The 21052-nt window shown below is 44.2% G+C and overlaps 4 protein-coding genes across 4 annotated transcripts in view; 2 read left to right on the top strand and 2 right to left on the bottom strand.

Annotated features, from left to right (window-relative positions):
• The window catches only part of LOC144587386 (uncharacterized), a 176572-nt gene that overhangs the window by 30098 nt on the left and 125422 nt on the right, over positions 1 to 21052 (top strand). The gene's annotated exons all lie outside the window — the stretch shown is intronic.
• The window catches only part of LOC144582993 (uncharacterized), a 140212-nt gene that overhangs the window by 95589 nt on the left and 23571 nt on the right, over positions 1 to 21052 (bottom strand). The gene's annotated exons all lie outside the window — the stretch shown is intronic.
• On the bottom strand, positions 4987 to 7506 carry LOC144587379 (uncharacterized). Its single transcript, XM_078387881.1, has one exon. The coding sequence runs from the start codon at positions 7025 to 7027 to the stop codon at positions 5711 to 5713; it is 1317 nt and encodes a 438-aa protein (XP_078244007.1). The 5' UTR covers positions 7028 to 7506; the 3' UTR covers positions 4987 to 5710.
• Positions 10922 to 15233, top strand: LOC110071601 (uncharacterized). The gene is made up of 3 exons (XM_072988050.2): positions 10922 to 11134; positions 11958 to 12112; positions 12888 to 15233. Exons 2-3 carry the CDS (start codon positions 11992 to 11994, stop codon positions 13982 to 13984), a joined length of 1218 nt encoding a protein of 405 aa, XP_072844151.2. The 5' UTR covers positions 10922 to 11134; positions 11958 to 11991; the 3' UTR covers positions 13985 to 15233.

The raw sequence follows: 21052 nt of genomic DNA, 5'->3' as shown, positions 1-21052 counted from the left end.
CTGGCTAAATAATGGCTGAAGTACTATTGCGCTTGGTATTCTATTCTATTACACCCAAGCAACCTGCATTGTGTGCCTGATCATGCATTTCACAGTGCAACAGACTGCAGTTAGATATTACTTGTGCCCTGGCACAAATTTAGTTACTGCTTCCACCGCTTCAAGTTACATAGATATAGCTATGGAAAAGGGTTTCAGCCACTATATAGACCCAGTACTGACAGTGTTGTGTTGTAATCCCCAACCATGTTCTGCATCAGTTTAACCAAATTCTTTACACTGACAAAATCCATACTGGGATTAAATACATTTCAGTAAAATTAGTTATCAGGAATTCCAATTTTAAGTTACACCTAACACACTGCACCCTGCTGAAGACCTCCAACAACTCATAAGTCATTTTAGCAAGGCCTGCCAAGACTTTGGACTAACTATCAGCCTGAAGAAAACACAAGTTATGGGCCAGGGCGGGGACTCACCTCCCTCTATTACTACATGCAAGAAATGGAGGCTGTTCATGAATTTGTGTACCTTGGCTCAACAATCTCTGACACTCTCTCCCTAGATATCGAGCTGGATAAACGCATTGGCAAAGCAGCTACCATGTTCTCTAGACTCACAAAGAGAGTATGGCTTAATAAGAAGTTGACGGCATACACCAAAATCCAGGTCTATAGAGCCTGTGTCCTGAGCACACTCCTATACTGCAGCGAGTCCTGGACCCTTTGTGCATGGCAGGAGAGGAAGCTGAACACCTTCCATATGCGTTGCCTCCAACGGATTTTTGGCATCACCTGGCAGGACAAAGTCCCAAACAGAGTAGTCCTAGAACGAGCTGGAATTTTCAGCATGTGTACATTATTGAAACAGCGCCATCTACGTTGGCTTGGGCATGTCGTGAGAATGGTTGATGCTCGGATTCCAAAGGATCTCCTGTATGGAGAATTAGTGCAGGGAAATTGCCCCAGAGGGAGACCACAGCTGCGATACAAGGATGTCTGCAAGCGGGATCTGAAGGCCTTACGAATGGACCTCAACAGATGGGAAACCTTGACGTCTGAGCATTCAGCCTGGAGGCAGGCGGTGCATCATGGCCTCTCCCAATTTGAAGAGACACTCGTACAGCAGGCCGAGGCAAAGAGGCAGTCCTGAAACGAGCAAAACCAGGGAGCTGGAAAGGGGACAGATTGGATTTGTCTTCAGTGTGGAAGGGATTGTCACTCTCGAACTGGCCTTCTCAGCCACACAAGACACTGTTCCAAGACCTCCAAACAGAGCACGATACCATAGTCTCTCGAGACTGAAGGATGCCTACCTCACTGCACTCTAAATTATACAGAAGAAGAGGCAAAATTACAAGTTGTTCATTGTTTTTTCTATGTCTTTCACTAAGGTTTCCCTTGGTTCATACTGACTTTTGGTCTACTCCCTCCCTCCATCCCACTTGAAGACAGAATAATGTATTTGATGTTTGAATGTAGACAGAAAATTGTTCTCCTAAAGGCAATGCAGCTTAGTTCTCTTTCAACTTCTTGATGTGATGAGCTCTTGCTTTTAAGGCTGTCTCTACTCCAACCTTCGTAGTTTACCACTGGGGAAGAATCTTGGTAACCCAGGCCATAAAATCATGAGTTGGGCATCCAGCAGTTTGGGCTTCAAGGACAACTGTAGTAAGGGCATACTTTACAAACCATTCAGGTTTAGGTCTAAAAGTGCTTGTTCTACGAAGCTTAGACAATTTTGTGACCACAAAATATGGTACAATGCTCTGTACAATTACACCCTTCTGTCTCTATTCCATATTGATTCCATGAGAGAAGAAATTCACAAAAGCCTTGGTTGCTGAATAAAGAGTGAGGAATGGAGATGGCCGAAGCCCAGCAAGAGATGAAATATTCACTATAATGTCTTTTGACCTTTCTATACCCACTGATACAGGACAGTCCAGATGTGGGAATAGAATTTTTTGGACTCCAACTCCCAGAAGATTCCAAGAGTCCCTCCGACACCCCTAAACTCTCTCTCTCTCTCTCTCATCTTCTCTATCTTCAGCTACTGAGGACTTGCCCTTGACTTTGCAAGGTCATCTGGGAAGTGTAGTTCAGAAGAAAATGGAGACTTGGGCACAGTGGTCCAGGGGAAATCCTGGGAGAGGCAGCTGGGATAGGCTCTGCAAGCATGTCAGGCAAAAGCAACAGACACAAAAGAGGAGAAAACAGACATAAACGTGGCACTTTAAAACCACTTTAAAGACCAATTATTAAATTTTAATGTGAGCTTTTATGGACTCATTCACTTCGTCAGACAAAGTGAATGCTGAATGAAATATCTGTCCTATAAGCAGAACATTCTAAATATTCATTGGCTCTTGGTTGTGTGCTATATTTAAATGTAGTAATTTATGGCTTATGTTGTTCTCAAAAAAACAGTGGTTCCCAATCTTGGGTAACTCAGGTGTTTTTGGACTTCAATTCCCACAAGTCTTCAGCACCAGCTGTGCTGGCTGGGGTTTCTGGGAGTTGTAGTCCAAGAACACCTGGGTGACCCACTGGTCTAAAAACAAACAAAAAAGAAAGAAAAACAATGATGTGGGGGTATTTTCTATTAAATTTCATGTATCAATGAAACCTGCTCATCTCTATTCCTGCTCAATAAACCTGTTCATCTCTATTCCTTCAAAAAAAAATTATTTTAAATCTGCTACTTATATTGGCTGAGTCTGTTTCTTGGGGTGAAGCCTATTTAAATATATCCCTCTGCCCGAAACAGAAGGGTGGCACGAAAAGACCCAGGGAATGGAGGCTGGACCAGCGTTATGAGAGATGCAATTTCCTCATGTTCAGGGAGAGTTTTTTTCTGTGTTGAAAGCATTTAATTCATTGCCATTGCACAGGGGCAGGAAAAATTAACCCGTCTTCTGGGTTGAACATTTTAAATCCACTGCATTTGTTCCATGTGGAAGAACAGCAAAGAACCAATTCTCATTCCTGTTGATTCTACCACAGTGGCAATGAGTTCCACCACCAGAGCTTTACACACTGAGCTTTGGTGAAAAGATTCCTAAAATCCTTCCACACCCAACACAGGATTTCGAGTTACAAACCTCCCTCCTCTCCCCTTTTCTTCAGCCATAATCCTGCCTTATTTGCATTCCTATCCATGTTTCTGGGAGGGATCCTGGCCTCTGATTAGGTTGCTTGCAGGCAAGCTGAGAAGCATCACAAACTCTGGACCATTCCTTGTATGGTTAAAAGTGAGAGGAGAGTGGAGGTTAGGTTCTGACCATCACCAAGCCATTTTAAAGAAACCCAGTGGGTTCCCGAGGGGTGTGAGAGGGTAAACATTCCTTTGAATTCTTTGGAGAAAAGATGTTTGAAAACAAAGGAGGGCCTTTGGGGTTCTCAGGCCAATGCCAATCTCCACCTCAAACTTGTCCACTGAAAAAACTCATCGTTATTTATCCCAGGATGGTACGACTTTTTATGTTATTGCCCTTTGACTCCAAGTGAGAACCATTTGAATTAGTAGTAGAGAATTTATTTATTTATTTAGTTATTGGATTTTTATCCCGCCCTTCTAGACAAAAGTCTACTGAGGGGGGCTCACAATATATTAAACACAAAACAGATTTTAAAACAACTCTTAAAATCTACAATAATAATATAATCAAGATGGGATAGTGAATGGCAGAAACCCAAAAAAATAAAAATCATGTATTGGCAGGAGGGAAGGCCTGGCTAAAGAGCCAAGTTTTTAATTGGCTCTTTAAAACACCCAACGAGGGTGCCAGGCAGATCTCTGGCGGCAAGCTATTCCAAAGTTGAGGGGCCACTGCCAAGAAGGCCTGGTTTCTTGTTTTTTCTTTTCGGGCCTCTCTCAGCGTCAGGCCCCTCAGCTGTCTTTCCTGACTATGATGAGTGACTCGAGTAGATCTAGATGGGAGAAGGCGTTCTGCCAGATATCAAGGTCCTAAACCGTTTAGGGCTTTATATGTCATCATTAACACTTTGAAGTCAGTGCGGAAGTGAATGGGCAGCCAATGCAAGGCAGCCAAAATGGGAGAGATATGTTGGAATTTTCTCATTCCATTCAGTAGTCTGGCTGCCCCATTCTGCACCATTTGGAGCTTCCGCATCAGCCTCAAGTGTAGCCCCATGTAGAGCGCATTACTGATGGCACGAGGCTCCACACCCCCTGTTGACCCCACCCAGCGGCCTCATATAGATGTTAAACAGCATTGGGGAGATGTTCAAGCCCTGCGGAACCCCACAATTGAGACTCCATGGGGCCGAGACACTCTCCCCAAGCTGAACTCTCTGAAGACAGTCCTCCAAGTAGGATTGGAGCCCAGAAATTGCCAGGCCACCGATTCCCAACTTGGAGCGCCTCCCTGGGAGGATACCGTGGTTGACGGTATTGAAGGCAGCTGAGATATCGAGGAGAACCAACAAGGACATTTTGCCTCTGTCAGCCTCCCTCAATAAACTGATTGATAAAGGTTGAATTATTTGAGCATCAACTAGACTCGCTCCATCCTTTCTAAGGCTGTTGGGTGGGGGGAGTTAGGGAAAATTAAACCCCCTCAAAGGGAGACGAAAGACTTTAGTGGTTGTGCAGTTTCCAACTACGAGTCCTGAACAAAGCATAACAGGCTGCGAGATCTCTAGTGGCTTTCACCTCCCACAAGGCTAAGCCCTTCCCACCACCTTCCTCCATCTTCCCACAACTATGTGCTGTTTTGGCCAGGAACTGTCGTATTCTTTGGACTCCAACCTCAGGCCAGAGGTGCCGAAGGAGACTCAATGAAGACGCTAGGCACTAGTAAAACAATTCCTTTAACACATAGTTAAAAACACTGTTAGGGTTGCTGTAACTTGGATGCCACTTGACGCACATAACATAAACACTGTGTCAAGAGCTCTCCTGTAAAGAGGCTCAACATTTCCACATTTGCACAGTCAGGATTCCTATCTCTGTATTTCAGGCTGTCGAAAAAGACTTCATTGCAAATGGAGCATTTATTGGTTTGAAGGCAATTTTCATAAAATGATAAAGTTAAAATCAGGATAAAACCATTGAAGTAAAATACACGATCAGTGCAGCTTAAGAATCACAGAATACGAGGCAGGGCGATCCACACATCACATCCAGTTTTTGTCACTGTCTTCCGACATGCAGACGATGAACCAGAGCATTAACCCAGTTGACCGTCTCCTTCCTGATGTGCTCAGGAATGTGGGGTTTGTGAACCTTGGGAGGAAGAGAACATTTCCTCCAAAGGATTTCCACATTCAAAGCCACCACAACATTTCTTTCCAAAGTGCTTTCGTAGGTCCACAAAGTCTTAAGTCAACAGTAGAGCAGAAGAGCTCTTGCTATCCTATGGATCTCTGAATTTTTCTTGCCAGGAGAGATATTCAGATGGAGTTTCAGAAGTTTCAGGTCATTTTGGAGAATTTTCTGACTTTCTACTCTCTGTGCATAAGCTGATGTGGGATGCTCTGGGCTCTGCGAGCAAGTTTTTCCCCACATTCTCTCCATTTTAGAGGTTCTGACTGGAGTGAATTTTCTTGTGTTCTCTCAGTTTAAACAACCAGAGAAATCTTTCCCCACATTCCTCACATTTATGTGGTTTCTCCCCAGTATGAAGTTGCTAATGTGCTGTGAAGGGTGATTTAATTGTGAAGCTTATCCCATATTCTTCACCATATTAGGCATTTTTCCGTGAATGTGAGCGCTGATGTATGGTTAAATTGCAGAGACGTGTGAAACATTTACCACATTCATCGCATGCATACGGTCTTTCTCCTGAGTGAATTCGTTGGTGTACTACAAGGGTGGAGTTCTGGGAAAACCTTTTCCCACATTCTTCACAGAGAAAGGGTTTCTCTCCTGTATGAATTCTCTGATGTACTGTAAGATCACTCTTCTGCTTGAAGCTTTTCCCACATTCTTTGCATGTATAAGGTTTTTCCCCTGAGTGAATTCGTTGATGTACCACAAGGGTTGAACGTGTAGTGAAGCTTTTCCCACATTCTTCACAGGGAAAGGGTTTCTCTCCTCTATGAATTCTCTGATGTATTGTAAGAGCTTTCTTTTCGTTGAAGCTTTTCCCACATTCTTTGCAGGTATAAGGTTTTTCCCCTGAGTGAATTCGTTGATGTACTACAAGGTTTGAGAGTCTGGTGAACCTCCTCCCACATTCTTCACAGGGAAATGGTTTTTCCCCTGAATGAATTCGTTGATGTACTACAAGGTTTGAGAGTCTGGTGAACCTCCTCCCACATTCTTCACAGGGAAAGGGTTTTTCCCCTGAATGAATTCGTTGATGTACTACAAGGTTTGAGAGTCTGGTGAACCTCCTCCCACATTCTTCACAGGGAAAGGGTTTCTCTCTTGTATGAATTTGTTGATGTTCTCTGAGACTGGAATGCCACATGAAGCCCTTTCCACATTCATGACATTTGTAGGGTCTCTCCTCAGTGTGCATTCCCTGATGTTGCTTAAGTCCAGAACTTCCCTTGAAGCTCTTGCCACATTCTTCACCTTTATACAATCTTCCTTCTGAGTGCACAGGCTGAGTGACTTGAAGAGCTGAGGTAACACTGAAGCATTTTTCAGACCCTGAGTCTTCATAAGGTTTCTCTCCTGTGGGAAATCCTCGATCTTCTGGCCTCCTTCTGGAACTCTCTCCATGCTCCAAACAGTGACACAGACTTTCCCCTGAGTGGCATGTTGGACATTTCACTGGGCTTTTCCTCAGAGGGCTCCTTAGCCCAGACTCTGAGCTCTGAAGGACACTGATGTGTCTTTTTATTGTCTTTTCCTCTTCTTCTTGACAGAAAACTCCTCTCAGATAAGGGCAAGGCTTGTTTTTCCTCCCATTTGCCTCATTTTCCTTCTGCCTTCTTGATTCCTCTCTCTTCCCACAGTTCTTGTTTTCATCCTCCACTCTTTCTGTACGTGTCCTGTGGAGTCTTCCATCCTCCTCCTGTGCATCATCTGCTGGAGGAAGGAGAGAATTCATTGTAGTTACAAGATTTTGCCATTTAACAGGGAAAATATCTATCGATACGCCAATTTCCTGCTGCCTCCCTTTCTGTGCTGAGAAAACAGTAGATCACAATCATTCGTGACCTGGGTTTCCACCTTCTTAACCAACAGACGTCAAAGGATTTAAAGGAATCAGTTTTCCAGTGTTAGTACTAAAAGTTTTAGGTGGACCTGAACAAACAACGAGTGTTTATTGGCTGAGCACTAAAGTCCAAGAACATTTATTTTTGCTTGGGAAGTGAATGTAAAAGAGAATGCAAATGCAAAAGCTCCTATCATGAAGAAAAGTGTTTTTCTAAACCTAGCTGGATGAAGAGATCAGTGAATGGAGTGTGGATCTAGAGTTCAAGGGTTCGATCCCCCATGATACCTCTTGGGACTCTGTAACCTTTTCTCAGAATTTGCTACCTTTTTTGTTCAAGAGGCTTAAAACAATTATAGGGGGTATAGAAATCACCCGCAAATTACCCTAGATTTCAAGTTCTATTAAACATACAGCATGAAGATATTTTTTACTATAAGTGTTCCAAGAACAATGAATCAGCAACTGTACTAGCAAGACCACTAAAGTAAAACAATTTTTTTAGCAATCCCCTGTTCTGTTTTGTTTCCCAATCCATACAGAAAAGGTAGTTGATGTACATGTCCAACCTGAAAAGGGGACAGGTCAACCATCTCTGAGTAGCCTCCAGCTGGGAAAGGGGTGTTCTGAGTCAGAATAGACTATACAACGCATTAAAAAGATGAAAAATCAGCTTAACTGAGGCACTGAGTGTCTAAGATACATCCCTGGTGCAGTCACCCAATTAGAACGAATCGGAAGTTACACATGAAGTTATTATAAAACAGAGACGTGATGAGGGGTAATCAAGACAAACGTATACAATGATTAACATGCAGAGGGAAACAGAATATCTTTGTCCCGACTCCAAGGATGAAAGGCTCCCCGATTCCTTTGTAGAAAAGATTCTATACCCGGTAGAGATTGAGATGCCTCTGATATGCCTGAGGGGAGAGCAAGTGTTTCTTCTCCGTCATCATCTTCTGGGTCCTCCGGGGCCTCCAGCTGCTGCTGCTCACCCTCAAGAACAGTTCGTGGTCTTCCAGGTATGCACCAAGCATTTCTCTTCATGGGCCACCTGGGACAACAGAGGAGAATCCTTCTAGGAGTACAATCCTGTCCCCTTGACTAGTCTTGGTTAAGCAATACCATTGCTTTCCATGGGATGATCTCATCCAGCTGCTTCTTTTGTCATTGACCGCTCTCTGTTATGCTTTTATTGTGCCCCAGAGCATTCAAAGCACTCTCTGAGCTGATAACAACCTGCAGATTACATATCCCCAGGCCCTGGAGCTGAGAAACTCAATTTCCCAACCCCAGAAAGATGGAACGTTGAGTCGATTTATTTTATTTTATTTTATTTATTTTATTTATATCCCGCCTATCTAATCAATTAAGACTACTCTAGGCGGCTATGAGTCAACTTTGACTCATGGAACTGAACTCGGGATATGAGCAGAGTTTCGGCTGCAGGACTGCAGTTTAACCACTGCACCACGAAGCTCACTATCTAAACCCACTGAAACAAAACAGTCCAGATGTGCAAATAGAATTGCTTGGACTCCAACTCCCAGAACATTCCAAAAGTCCCTCAGACACCCTCAAAATCTTGGGTGTCCGTCCACAAACTCACAGAGAGGGACGCCTACATTTCCCTCACCTATACCAGAACCAGTTCTTCTGAATTTGCATTCCAGACCTTCATTTGGGGCTGCAATGCTTCCTGGGAGTTGCAGTTCTTTGGGAGGGGCCCATTGTAGAGCTTAAAGGGCAAGAGACTAGAATACCTAGTAAAGAAATTGGGCAGGAAATTGAGGCCTCAAATGCACCCTCCGCTGACTAGGCATTGAGGAAAATGTAAGTGCTTGAAGATGTGGGTCTGCAGTGCAGAATTCCACCCTGGGAATTTTCAAAGTATTTCAGGGAGTTGGAGTCCAAATAGGCCAAACAGCATCTATCCCAGATGATAGATTTCTTTGCTCCACAATTCATTTGTGCAGGCATCCTTCAGTCTCGAGAGACTATGGTACCGTGCTCTGTATGGAGAACTTGGAACAGCATCTAGTGTGGCTGAGAAGGCGAGTTCGAGAGCGACCATCCCTTCCACACTGAGGACAGATACAATCTGTCTCCTGTCCACCTCCCTGATTTTGCTGTTTTTGGGATTCGATTCAATTTCCAGGACAACAGTTCGATTGTTCTTCTGGAAAACAGGGAGGACAACCAAATACAAGATAGATGGACTCTGTAGAGGAGCACAAGTGAGTGTTCAGCCTTTAAAATGACAGTCACCATTTCCTTTTTTTTAAAAAAAAAATACTGGCCAGAATGTCTGTAAATCATCCACATCATCTCTGAAGACACTCTTGCAAGACCTCTCTAGTTGGCCACATCAAGTCCTTGGTCGATAAAGACTCCCTCTCTCTTTCTCTCTCTCTCTCAGCTACATTCCTCTGTTGAAAAGTCATCTTCTCTATTTCACCTTCTCTTCTTTCTGAGAAGCCTCCTGTGTTCTTTTCCTCTTACTCACCAGGTGACCTCCACAGCCCAGGAAAGCTTGCAAACCAGGTACAGAGAAGCAGCCTCTTTGAGAGAAAGGACTCCAAAAGAGTAATAAGGCAGTGGGACAGTTTATCTAATGGAGAAAAGAACAGGAAAAAGAACAGCCAGATCTTGCCTCTTTCCCCTTCAATCCCTGTTTCTTTCTGCTGGCCTCTCATTGCTAATGGCAACTCTGCTCTTCTCTTTCCCCTTTGATCACTCCCAGGTTTGCGCTTCCTCCTTCAAATTGAGTCAGCTGAGCAGGATTTCCCCTTGATTTTTCAAGGTCTTCTGGGAAGCATAGTTCAGAAGAAAACAGAGACTCAGGCACTGTGGTCCAGGGGAAATCCTGGAAAAACCGCCAGGTTAGGATGTCCAAAATTATCAGGCAAAAGTAATATCAGTTCTATAAGCAGAACATTCTAAATATTCATTGGCTCTTGGTTGTGTGCTATGTTCACACGGAGGAATTTATGGCTTATGTTGTTGTCAAAAAACAGTGGTTCCCAATCTTGGGCAACTCAGGTGTTTTTGTACTACAGTTCCCAGAAGCCTTTAGCACCAGTTCAGAGCAAAAGAGAGATTCAGGTATAAAGAAAATATATTTTCTAAGGGAAAAAACATTTGAGAAGTTTTTTTTTCCCTTTGATGTCTTCATTTGCATATATTTATCACTAACCTTCCTGTCTTTATTCATTCATGTTCTCAGCTTTCACATGTTGTCCATGTTTGAGGGGGTTTCAAAAATTAAAGAGCACACACGCACACAATGGCTTAAATCCTTTGGCTTGGTGTAGTAAGTTGTGCTAGAGTAGGCCCATTGAATCAGTAGGGCTTTGGTGAGTCAACTGCATAAGTTCCATTGATTCAAGAGATCCTACTCTAGTATTCTAGTTGTTACTTCCTTTGCTAAAACAAGTAGCAACTGAAGTAGATCCATCTGAATCCATTGGCCCTACAGAGGAGTTGACTCTCCCGATCCCCACTTGCTTCAACAAGCCAAGTGGAAGCGAACACCTGAATTTTGCTTCTAGATTCGCCTTGGGGTTAAGATGCTCTTCCTTCTGGTTTCATTCATTCATTCATTCATTCATTCATTCATTCATTCATTCATTCATTCATTCATTCATTCATTTTTCATACATGAATCTCTCTTTTGCTCTGAACTACAAACCCCAGACTTCCTTGCAAACCTTAGGTTAATTCTTGGCAGGTGGTTCAATTTCAAGGTGGGAATGTGGGCATGATAAAAGGATAAAGAGAAGAGTTGCAATTAGTAATGAGTCACCAGCAGAAGGAAACACAGACTTCCAGACCCCCATCACCACCTTAGCCAGATATGGGTGCTGGCTTTTTCTCTGTTTCTTGCTGCTAGAAATTCTCCCACTGGGTGACTCCTCTTTTGATTCCTTTCCCCCATATTTTCTGCTTCTCTGTAGCTGGATTGTGAGCTTTCCTGGGCAGTTGGGCATCACCTTGGTAAGTAAGAGGAAAACATGGGGCTTCTGAGAGAGAACCAAAGGTGAAACAGAGGAGATAAATTTGCAGTGGGGGAATATTGCAAGACTGAGACTGTCTCTATGTACCACATCCTTGTGGTGGGGCTGGAGAGAGAGTTCTCTTCTAGGGATGTCCCCTTCCGATTTTTTTTTAAATTCCAGATTTCTGTTTCAGAGACACACACCTTCAGACGCATGTGTTTTCTTCATCTCTAGCAGGGCTTCTTACATCATTCATTTCCTGTTGGAATGCCTCCTGGTTGTAATCTTACAGCTCTTTCGGTTCTATATAGCAGTGGTCCCCAACCTTGGGCCCCCAGATGTCCTTGGGCTTCAACTCCCAGAAATCCTGGCCAGCAGAGGTGCTGGTGAAGGCTTCTGGGAGTTGTAGTCCAAGAACATCTGGAGGCCCAAGGTTGGGGACCACTGCTATATAGACAGTGCCTTCCAAAAACTACAGTGCCCTGGGATTTGGGGGGGGGGGCAGGAGCTGGAGATTTCTAGTGCAGCCTCTGAAGACTAGGCCTTGAGGGAAAATACAAGGTCTCTGAAATTGTATACTGGGACTACTAAATTTCCTCCAGAGGAGGAATTCTAGGATAAATTGGGAAGTTGGAGTGCAGGAAATCCAAATGCCACATCCTTATTATTTTCTCTTCATGGAGGTAAGGTGGTAGCATTCTGACTTCCATCTATAAAGAGCTGAATTAGATTCTCCCTTCAAAGGCAATGGAGCTCATAACTGAGGTTAGGGCTGGTGTCCTGACAGTTACTCTATAAAAGCTTCTGCTCTGTTGTTAAAGGTGACAGATGAAGGTCGACCTTTGATCAACACCCATGGAAGGAGAGGCTCCTCTTAAGGATGAACAGAAGCAGCTACAAGCAAGAGCCAACCAAAAAGAGGATGAGGCAGACGAAGCTCCTTTTCTCCTTTCAGTGGCTCCTCGGAATCTTCAAGGTATATATACAGAGAGAGAGTCTTTCTTCCAGGGCTTGGTTTCCAGTCCCCTGATCACCCTTGTTGCTCTCTTCTCAACTGGCTCTAGTTTGTTGGCATCCCTCTTAAAGTGCAGTGTCCAGAAACTGGAGCCTTAACTCAATATGAGGCCTAACCAGTGCTGAATAGAGGAGAACTAGTACCTCATGGGATTGGGAGACTATACTTGCAGGATAAAATAGCATTTGCCTTTTTATGCAGCCAGCTTGTGCTCTTGGTTCATATTCAGCGTATGATCTACAACAATTCCAAAATCCTTTTCACTCATAATATTACTGAGCCAAGTATCCCCCATTTTGTAACTGTTCATTTCTGGGGTTTATTTACCCTAGGTGGAGAACTTTGCACTTCTCCCTGTGAAATTTCATTCTGTTGTTTTCAGCCCAATGCTTGAGCTTATCAAGATATTTTTGAATTTTGTTCCTGTCTTTAAGGGTATTACCACTCACTTGTTAGCCACTGAACCTCTTGTGTCTTTAGCTAAATTTAAAAATTAGCTTCCCGGACCAAACTCTGGGAGGCAGTGGAAGACAAGAGGGCGTGGCGTACTCTGGTCCATGCGGGTCATGAAGAGTCAGACACGACTAAACAACAAAAACAAATTTTGGGAAAGGAACTAGAGAAAGATTTCCTGAATACAAAGCAGGTTGATGATTGTGATAAACTTTCTTCTCTGGCACCTTTTCCCCCTTAAACCCATTAGATCCTCAATTCACTATTAATTCTCTCCTTCAAGCAGATGAGGGAAAAGAGAAGGAAGTAAGACTCCAGGGGACATTGCCAGAAAGAAGGGAGGATGAAAATGTGAACTGTTGGGAAGGAAATGAAACCCTGAAGCAGAATCGGGAAGACCAGAGGAGAGGCAGATCTCACAGATATGCGAGCGGCGTTGCCTCTGAAGACGAAATGGGAAAAACAAGAAACAGGAGCATCAGTGCTCTTCAAAGCTCAGAGTATCCACAAAACATCCCTCTGAGGAAAAGACCAGTGAAATGTCCAACATGTCATGCTGAGATAAATCTGTGTCACTGTTTGGAGGATGGAGAAAGTTTCAGATGGAGCCCAGAAGATACAAGATTTCACAAAGGGGAGAAACACAAATGCATTAGCTCTGACCTTAAAGCACCTCAACCAATGCATTCTGAAGAGAAAATCTGCAAGTGCATAGAGTGTGGCAAGAGCTTCAAGGGAAGTCCAGAACTTAAAAGACATCAAAGAATACACACAGGAGAGAAAGCATACAAATGTCCTGAATGTGGACAGGCCTTCAAACGCAATTCACATCTTCAAGTACATCAGCGAATTCATGCAGGAAAGAAAACATATATGTGCAAAGAATGTGGGAAATGTTTCAGTTATGCCTCAACTTTTAAATTACATCAGCGCTTCCATTCAGGGGAGAAACCATATTCTTGTAAAGAATGTGGGAAATGTTTCTCCCAGAACAGTGATCTTCAAGTACACCAGCGAATTCATACGGGAGAGAAACCCCATCAGTGCAATGAATGTGGGAAAAAGTTCAGCCAGAAGTCACACCTTGTAGTACATCAGCGAATTCATACAGGAGAGAAACCCTATATATGCGAAGAATGTGGGAAAAGTTTCAGTCATTCCTCAGCTTTTAAAGTACATCAGCTCTCTCATTCAGGGGAGAAGCCATATTCTTGTGCAGAATGTGGGAAATGTTTCTTCCAGAGCAGTGATCTTAAAGCACACCAACTAATTCATACGGGAGAGAAACCTCATCAGTGCAATGAATGTAGGAAAAAGTTCAGCCGGAAGGCAGACCTTGTAGTACATCAGCGAATTCATACAAGAGAGAAACCCTATTAATGTGAAGAGTGTGGGAGTAACTTCAACAAAATCGGAAAACTTATAATACATCGTAGAATTCATTCAGGAGAAAGACCCTATTCATGCAAATAATGTGAAAAATGTTCGAGTCATTCCTCACCTTTTGAAATACATCACCATTCAGGGGAGAAACCATATACTTGTGAGGAATGTGAGAAATGTTTCTGCCGGAGCAGTGATCCTGAAGGACACCAGCGAATTCATACGGGAGAGAAACCCCAGTAGTGCAATGAATGTGGGGAAAAATTCAGCCAGAAGTCAAACCTTGTAATACATGAACAAATTCATAGGAAAGAAACCCTATAAATGTGAAGAATGTGGGAGGAGTAGTATATCAGCAAATTCATATAGGAGAAAAACAATATCAGTATGAAGAATGTGGGAAAAACTTCATAGTTGAGTCAACCTTGAGAAAGCATCATAAAGGAGAGAAACCCATGCAGTTCAAAGAATGTAGGAAGAGGTTCAGCAAACACTCAAATGTCACAGTACAGCAACCAATTTACTCAGGAGAAAAACTATATACATGCAAAGAGTGTGGCAAAAATTTCAAGCAAATCTCAGATGTTAAACTTAATCAACACTCACATTCAGGGGAGAAATTGCATCATTGTAAAGAAGGTGGGAAAAGCATGTGTCTGAACAAGAATCCTGGGGAACACAAACAAATTCATTCAAGAGAAAAATCTCTATCAGTGCAAGGAATGTGGGGAAATCTTCCATTGTAGAGCCCATCGTATTAGACACTGACAGATGCACAAAGAGGGAAAATTTTGAAATCATCACAAAATTATCTCCTTAAACTCTATCAGTCTGTCTGTCGTGGGGAGAGACTGAAGAGAGAGGTTCATGCCACAGTGAGACCCTAGTTGTCGAATCATATCTATGAATGCATGTAAGACAGAAGACTTTATGGTGGCCTCAAATGTGGGAATGGCCTCCACGGAAATCTTCTTTTCCTCCAAAAGATACGCACAATCCACCTTCCTGATGGCATTTTACAACAATAAGGAGATAGTGAACAGGGGTGGTGTTGTGAGTGAACTCTTTCATGTGTTTTAAGATAACTGTCAAAGGAGGATGTGATGTGTGTAACTCCCTGCCTTCTGTTCTGTGATTTTAAAAAAATATTTCAAACCTAAGGTTTTGCTGAGATGGTATTAACATGAGTATAACTTTATCATTTTACAAAAATTGCCTTGATATTGAAATAAATATTTAGACTGGAGTAAGGCCTCTTTGGATGAGACATGATTAAGCAGAAGGGATCCTGACAGGATGAGTGTGGATAATTTTGAGCTTATTTGCACGAAAGAATGTGAAAAAATTAGTGTACATGATGGCAACACACACACACACACACACACACACACACACACACACCTGGTCTCCCGAGACCGATCCTCACATTCTGGCACCTCCATCATTTATGGACTGAGGTTGTTGTCCAAAAATTATATTTAAGTCTTGTTTCTGTACAACACCTTAATGCTGGAAAACATGATGTGTCTCCATGAAGATGGAGGGAGCCGGTGGAAGCGCTTAGTTTTTCAAGGAACACACAATCTCCGTATATTATGCTCTAGACAGGGTACATGTCAGGAAGCTACCAGACGACTAATACCTAGTAAGAGCCTCGTGGTGCAGTGGTTAAACTGCTGTACTGCAGCTAAAACTGTGCTCATGACTTGGGGTTCAATCCCTGATTGCCTGCTCAATGTTAACTCAGCCTTCTATCCTTCCAAGGTTGGTAAAATGAGTACCCAGCTTGCTAGGGGTGGGGCAATGTGTAGCCTGCATAATAATATTGTAAACCACCCAGAGAGTTCTTGAAACACTATGGGGCAGTATACAAGCAGCACACTTTTTTGTAGTTCCCACAGAACTTAGCCTTTTCTAGAGTTATCCTATCTGAGATGGAGCCTTCATTCCCCTGCTGGTTTGTAGGCATCCTTCAGTCTCGAGAGACTATGGTAATGTGCTCTGAATAGAGATCTTGGTACTGCGTCTAGCGTGGCTGAGAAGGCCAATTCGAGAGTGACAATCCCTTCCACGCTGACGACAAATACAATCTGTCCCCTGTCCAGCTCCCTAATTTTGCTGGTTTCGGGACTGCCTCTTTGCCTCATCCTGCTGGACAAGGGTCTCTTGGGAGAAGCCGTGATGCACCACCTGCCTCCAGGCTGAACACTCAGATATCAAGGTTTCCCATCCGTTGAACTCCATTCCTAAGGCTTTCGGATCCCACTTGCACATCTCCTTGTATCGCAGTTGTGGGCTCCTCTGGGGAAGTTTTCCTGCACTAATTCTCCATCCAGGAGATCCTTTCGAATCCGACCATCAGCCATTCTCATGACATGCCCGAGCCAAAGTAGATGTCGCTGTTTCAGTAATGTACCGTATTTTTCGCACCATAAGACGCACTTTTTTCCCACAAAACGGGGGTGGTGGAAAGTCTGTGCATCTTATGGAGCGAAGAAAACAGATTATATTTTCCTGTTTTCTTCTCCTAAAAATTGGTGCGTCTTATGGAAAGGTGCGTCTTATGGAGCGAAAAATACGGTATATATTATTATACATTATGTATTCCTCAGCTATCAGTGGTTCAAAACATCAGAGAGTAATATGGATGTTTTGCTAAAGCACTAGAGATGGGCACAAGGTGCTTCGTTATGTTTTGGCCCAATTAGTCCACCTTGCAGAATAGCTGCTCTGTGCCTCCTAATCATGGGAATCTCCAGTGTAAACTTCCCTGCCCCACCTCCTCCCACAGCTGACCACTCAGAGGAGAAGGTGGGATGGAGATTCTCCCTGCATGGCTATTGAGTGGTCAGCTGTCAGAGGAGGCGAGGCAGGGAAACCTCGGCTCCTGCCTAGACTGGGGAATCATGTGATGAAGAGGCACGGAGGTGCATGTGGCAGCTGGTGTGTGGAAGTGCCAGTTAGGAGATAGGGGAAATGCAGCTTTGCTGCCACGCAGACAGAGCATGACAAAGCAGTTCATGCCCACCTCTAAAAAAAGACTGAGGTAGGTGACATTGCATGAGAGTTAATGTTTCTGGTGGTTTCTCATCTGAGGCAATACACTTCCAAAAAACCCACATTTTTTCCATGTATAAGATGATACTTTTTCCTAATATCATTACGCTAAAACTTGAGGGGTGTCTCTTACATGGAAGTAAGCTGAGACAGCTGAGGAGAAAACAAAGATTTCCCCAGTGACCCACTTGCATCAGAGAGGAAGGCCTGTGGTCCTATTTCCTTATTGGCTGAAAGGCGTTTCCCCATCCAATTGCAGCAAACATCAGCTCCTCTACCTTCTGGCTGGCCTTTCCCACGAGTGGGGGAGTGACACGGGTGGGTTTGGAGGCAGGTGGCCTCTTTCCTGACTGGATGCATGATCTTCCTGGGCCCCTGTGTCTCCTTTGTGCAACGGCCCTCCTGTTGGTTGGAGATGAGTCTCTCTCTAAGGAGGGATCAGGAAGCAGGATCTGAACTCAGCCCTGGATCTGCTTGGGAGAGGTGTTGTGCCGCCTTTCGCTCTCCCATGGGAGAAATCCTAATAAAGGTAAAGAAGACATCGCCTCCTGTTTTTATTTGTATTGCGCAAAAATTCACACTACTCTTGTACAATAGAGGGGGGAAAATCATCACCAGCCACTTCTCCAAAGAGATTTACCACTGAAAGTTACACTACTGAGTTTAAGACCCCTGAGGATGTGTTAGTAAAGTCAGGCCAAAAAAAAATAGCAGGAGGACATGCCAGGTGGTGGACGCCACACCACAAAATCCTACATCACAGAATAATTTTTTCTCTATTTTAAAGTGCCACAAAACCAATTGGTATAATTTATTGCGTTTAAAATATTTACGTGCTGCCATTCTCCCAAGATATCCAGAGTGGCTTAAGGTATTAAAAGTAACAAAGTTAAAAGCCAAATAATAAATAATTGTAATATTTAAAATGCATTAAACAAGTATCATATTAAGACTTGAAGGAGTCCAGTTAATACATACAATATATATTATTTAGTATTTATACACAGACACACACACACACACACACACACACACACACACACACACATACATACATTCCTTTGCCTTCTCCACACCCCTTTGCCTCCCTCTTTTCAGATTGAACTTATAAAAATTTGTACAGTGGTGCCTCACTTAACGGCGCCCTGTTTAACGACGAATCCGCATAGCGAAGAAGATTTTGCGACCTTCTGAAGCTCCCGCTGGTCAGCTGGGGGAAAATGCTGGTGTGCGCTCGGGAGGAGGGTGGGGGAGCCTTCCCCCACCCTCCTGCCCAATCACCGGCCGGTCAGCTGGCCGACAAACTCTTCCCGCGCCCTCCTGGCCAAGCGCCAGCCAGTCAGCCGGCCGAAAAAGCTGGCGTACGCTTGGAAGGAAGGCAGGGGAGAGCACCGGCCCCATTTTCGGCCAGCTGATCGGCGGTTCCAAAATGGCCACCGCAACCATTTTCGCGTGATTTCCTCTCTTACCGATGGCGCGAAAATGGCAGCGCTATGGAGGATCTTCGCATAGCGGTGAGTTTTCGCCCAACAGGAATGCATTAAACAAAGTTTCAGCTGAAAAATAAATACTTATCTATTGGATCTCTCTGTCTCTGGCTGATTGATTAATGTGTTAGAGACAGGCAGAAATTAAGGAATTTGTCCTGTGGACCCTTCATGTATTAATCTTGGGAGTCTTTAGACTCATAATAAGAGCAATATTAAAACCACAAAGACACAATTCTTCCTTTAAATATCCCCTTGGCCTTGGAATGACGATAACTACCTGGGGGACTACTTTTCTGCCGCTCTTTCAGAACAGCCAGAGCCCAACATCAGAGTTTCCCTAATAAAATGGTAGGCCATGTGCGGCATCCCGAATCCCCAAAGTGCCCCTTGCTGTTGTTGGGGGGGGTGGCCCAAGCATATTAACCCCACGCTCCAGAAGGAAACAATTTAGGCTGCAGGGGTTGAGTACTTCTTAGGCCTTATTTTGTATGGCATTTACGTTTCTCCTGTCACTTTGATGTCTCACTGCAGTAAGACCCGCAAAATGTTCTGCGTGGGCTTCTTGTAGCCCCGCCACTTGCCTTTTGTTGCCGGGAGTTGGCCTTTATGGGGTCAGGAGCCCCAACTGGCGCATCTTCCCCTAAGGGGGGTACCCCCTTTTCTTTGCAGGTTCCTTTACCTCCCATGCCCACCATACCTTGCACTATATTTTTTTCACCAGAGTTTCGGAGACTGGCCAATGGCTGGCTCATTTCGCCATCGTGGCCTAATTGGTTGACCAGCCATTTGTCTGCTATGACAGCGACACCAGGAAGGATCTGCCCCCCATGCGTCCTGGATCCGGAAAGTGGAACAAGAGGACCCCCAGTATTGGGACTGGCAGACCCAGTTCTCCCGGAGCTGGGAGTTTTACTTCTGGGTGACCCTGTGGAGCTGCTTTAAGCACAGCTGGGGTGAGTGGAGGAGAAGCTTGTGTGTCTGGAGGGCAGGCAAAAGTGGATGCCTAATACCTTGTAAGAGCCTCGTGTTGCAGTGGTTAAACTGCTGTACTGCAGCTAAAACTGTGCTCATGACTTGGGGTTCAATCCCTGATTGCCTGCTCAATGTTAACTCAGCCTTCTATCCTTCCAAGGTTGGTAAAATGAGTACCCAGCTTGCTGGGGGGGGGGGCAATGTGTAGCCTGCTTAACTAACTTGTAAACCACTCAGAGAGTGCTTGAAGTGCTAGGGAGCGGTATATAAGCAGCACACTTTGTTTTTTTTCCTGAATTTTACATCTGTTTTTTCCCCTGGATGAACACAGCTGTTCCTCTTCTTTTTCTATTCTCCAAGAGTAACCTAGAGAGTTGTTTGCTGAGTTGGCAAAACATGTGCTTCAACAGAAGGAAATAAAATACAGTGAATATAGTGAGTCGAGCAGAGATGTCCAGCGCTCCTTCTTGTCCGGTAACTTTTGATACCTTTCAGCCTGTCATGCCTGACTCTGTGGACAGGGTGCTTGGTTGCTGTTGAGCCACCTGCTCCTCCTTGGACCCTTGCCCGGCCTGGCTAATCAAAGCAGCCAGGCCGATAACAACAGAGTGGGCCACTGTAATAATAAATGGGTCTCTCCTTGAGGGCAGATTTCCTTGTGCCCTTAAGGAGACACTCATTAGGCCCATAAGAAAGAAACCTAGTTTGGCGGTGGACGAAATTGGCAATTACAGGCCCGTCGCCAACGTTTCTTTCATGAGCAAAGTGGTCGAGAGGGTGGTGGCTGACCAGCTTCAGGCGCTCCTGGAGGAAACAGATGCCCTGGATCTATTTCAGTCAGGCTTCAGGCCGCGCGATGGTACAGAGACAGCATTGGTTGCCCTGTACGATGACTTGTTGAGGGAGGCCGACAGAGGTAAGACGTCTCTGTTGGTCCTCCTCGAAATTTCGGCGGCCTTCGATACCATCGACCACGGTATCCTCCTGGGGAGGCTCTCCGAGTTAGGTATCGGAGGCCTGGCTTTGGCCTGGTTCCGCTCCTTCTTGTAGGACTGTCCCCAGGGAGTGTAGCTTGGGGAGATTGTGTCAGCCCCATGGAGCCTCAAATGTGGGGTTCCACAGGGGTCTATTATCTCCCCAATGCTGTTCAACATCTATATGAGGCCGTTGGGTGGGGTCATCAGGGGGTGTGGAGCATCGTGTCATCAGTACGCTGATGACACCCAGCTCTACATCTCCTTCGTACCAACTGCTGGTGATGCTGTCCTGTCCCTCCAGCGCTGCCTGGAGGCTGTACTGCAATGGATGCAGGAGAACAGGCTGCGTCTTAATAATAATAATAATAATAATAATAATAATAATAATAATAATAATAATAATAATAATAATAATAATAATAATAATAATAATAATAATAATAATAATAATAATAATAATGCAAGGCACCACTGTAAAATAAAACAAAAGGGAATCTCAGTGGGCTTTGGGTGTTCTTGTGCCCACTACCTGACAAGGCCATAAACAGCCATTAAAAATAAAAACAGAA

This window comes from Pogona vitticeps, chromosome 2 (genome assembly GCF_051106095.1).
Source record: "Pogona vitticeps strain Pit_001003342236 chromosome 2, PviZW2.1, whole genome shotgun sequence".
NCBI lineage: Eukaryota > Metazoa > Chordata > Lepidosauria > Squamata > Agamidae > Pogona > Pogona vitticeps.
The sequence above is the reverse complement of the archived record's forward strand: the minus strand, read 5'-3'. Positions and strand labels throughout refer to the sequence as shown.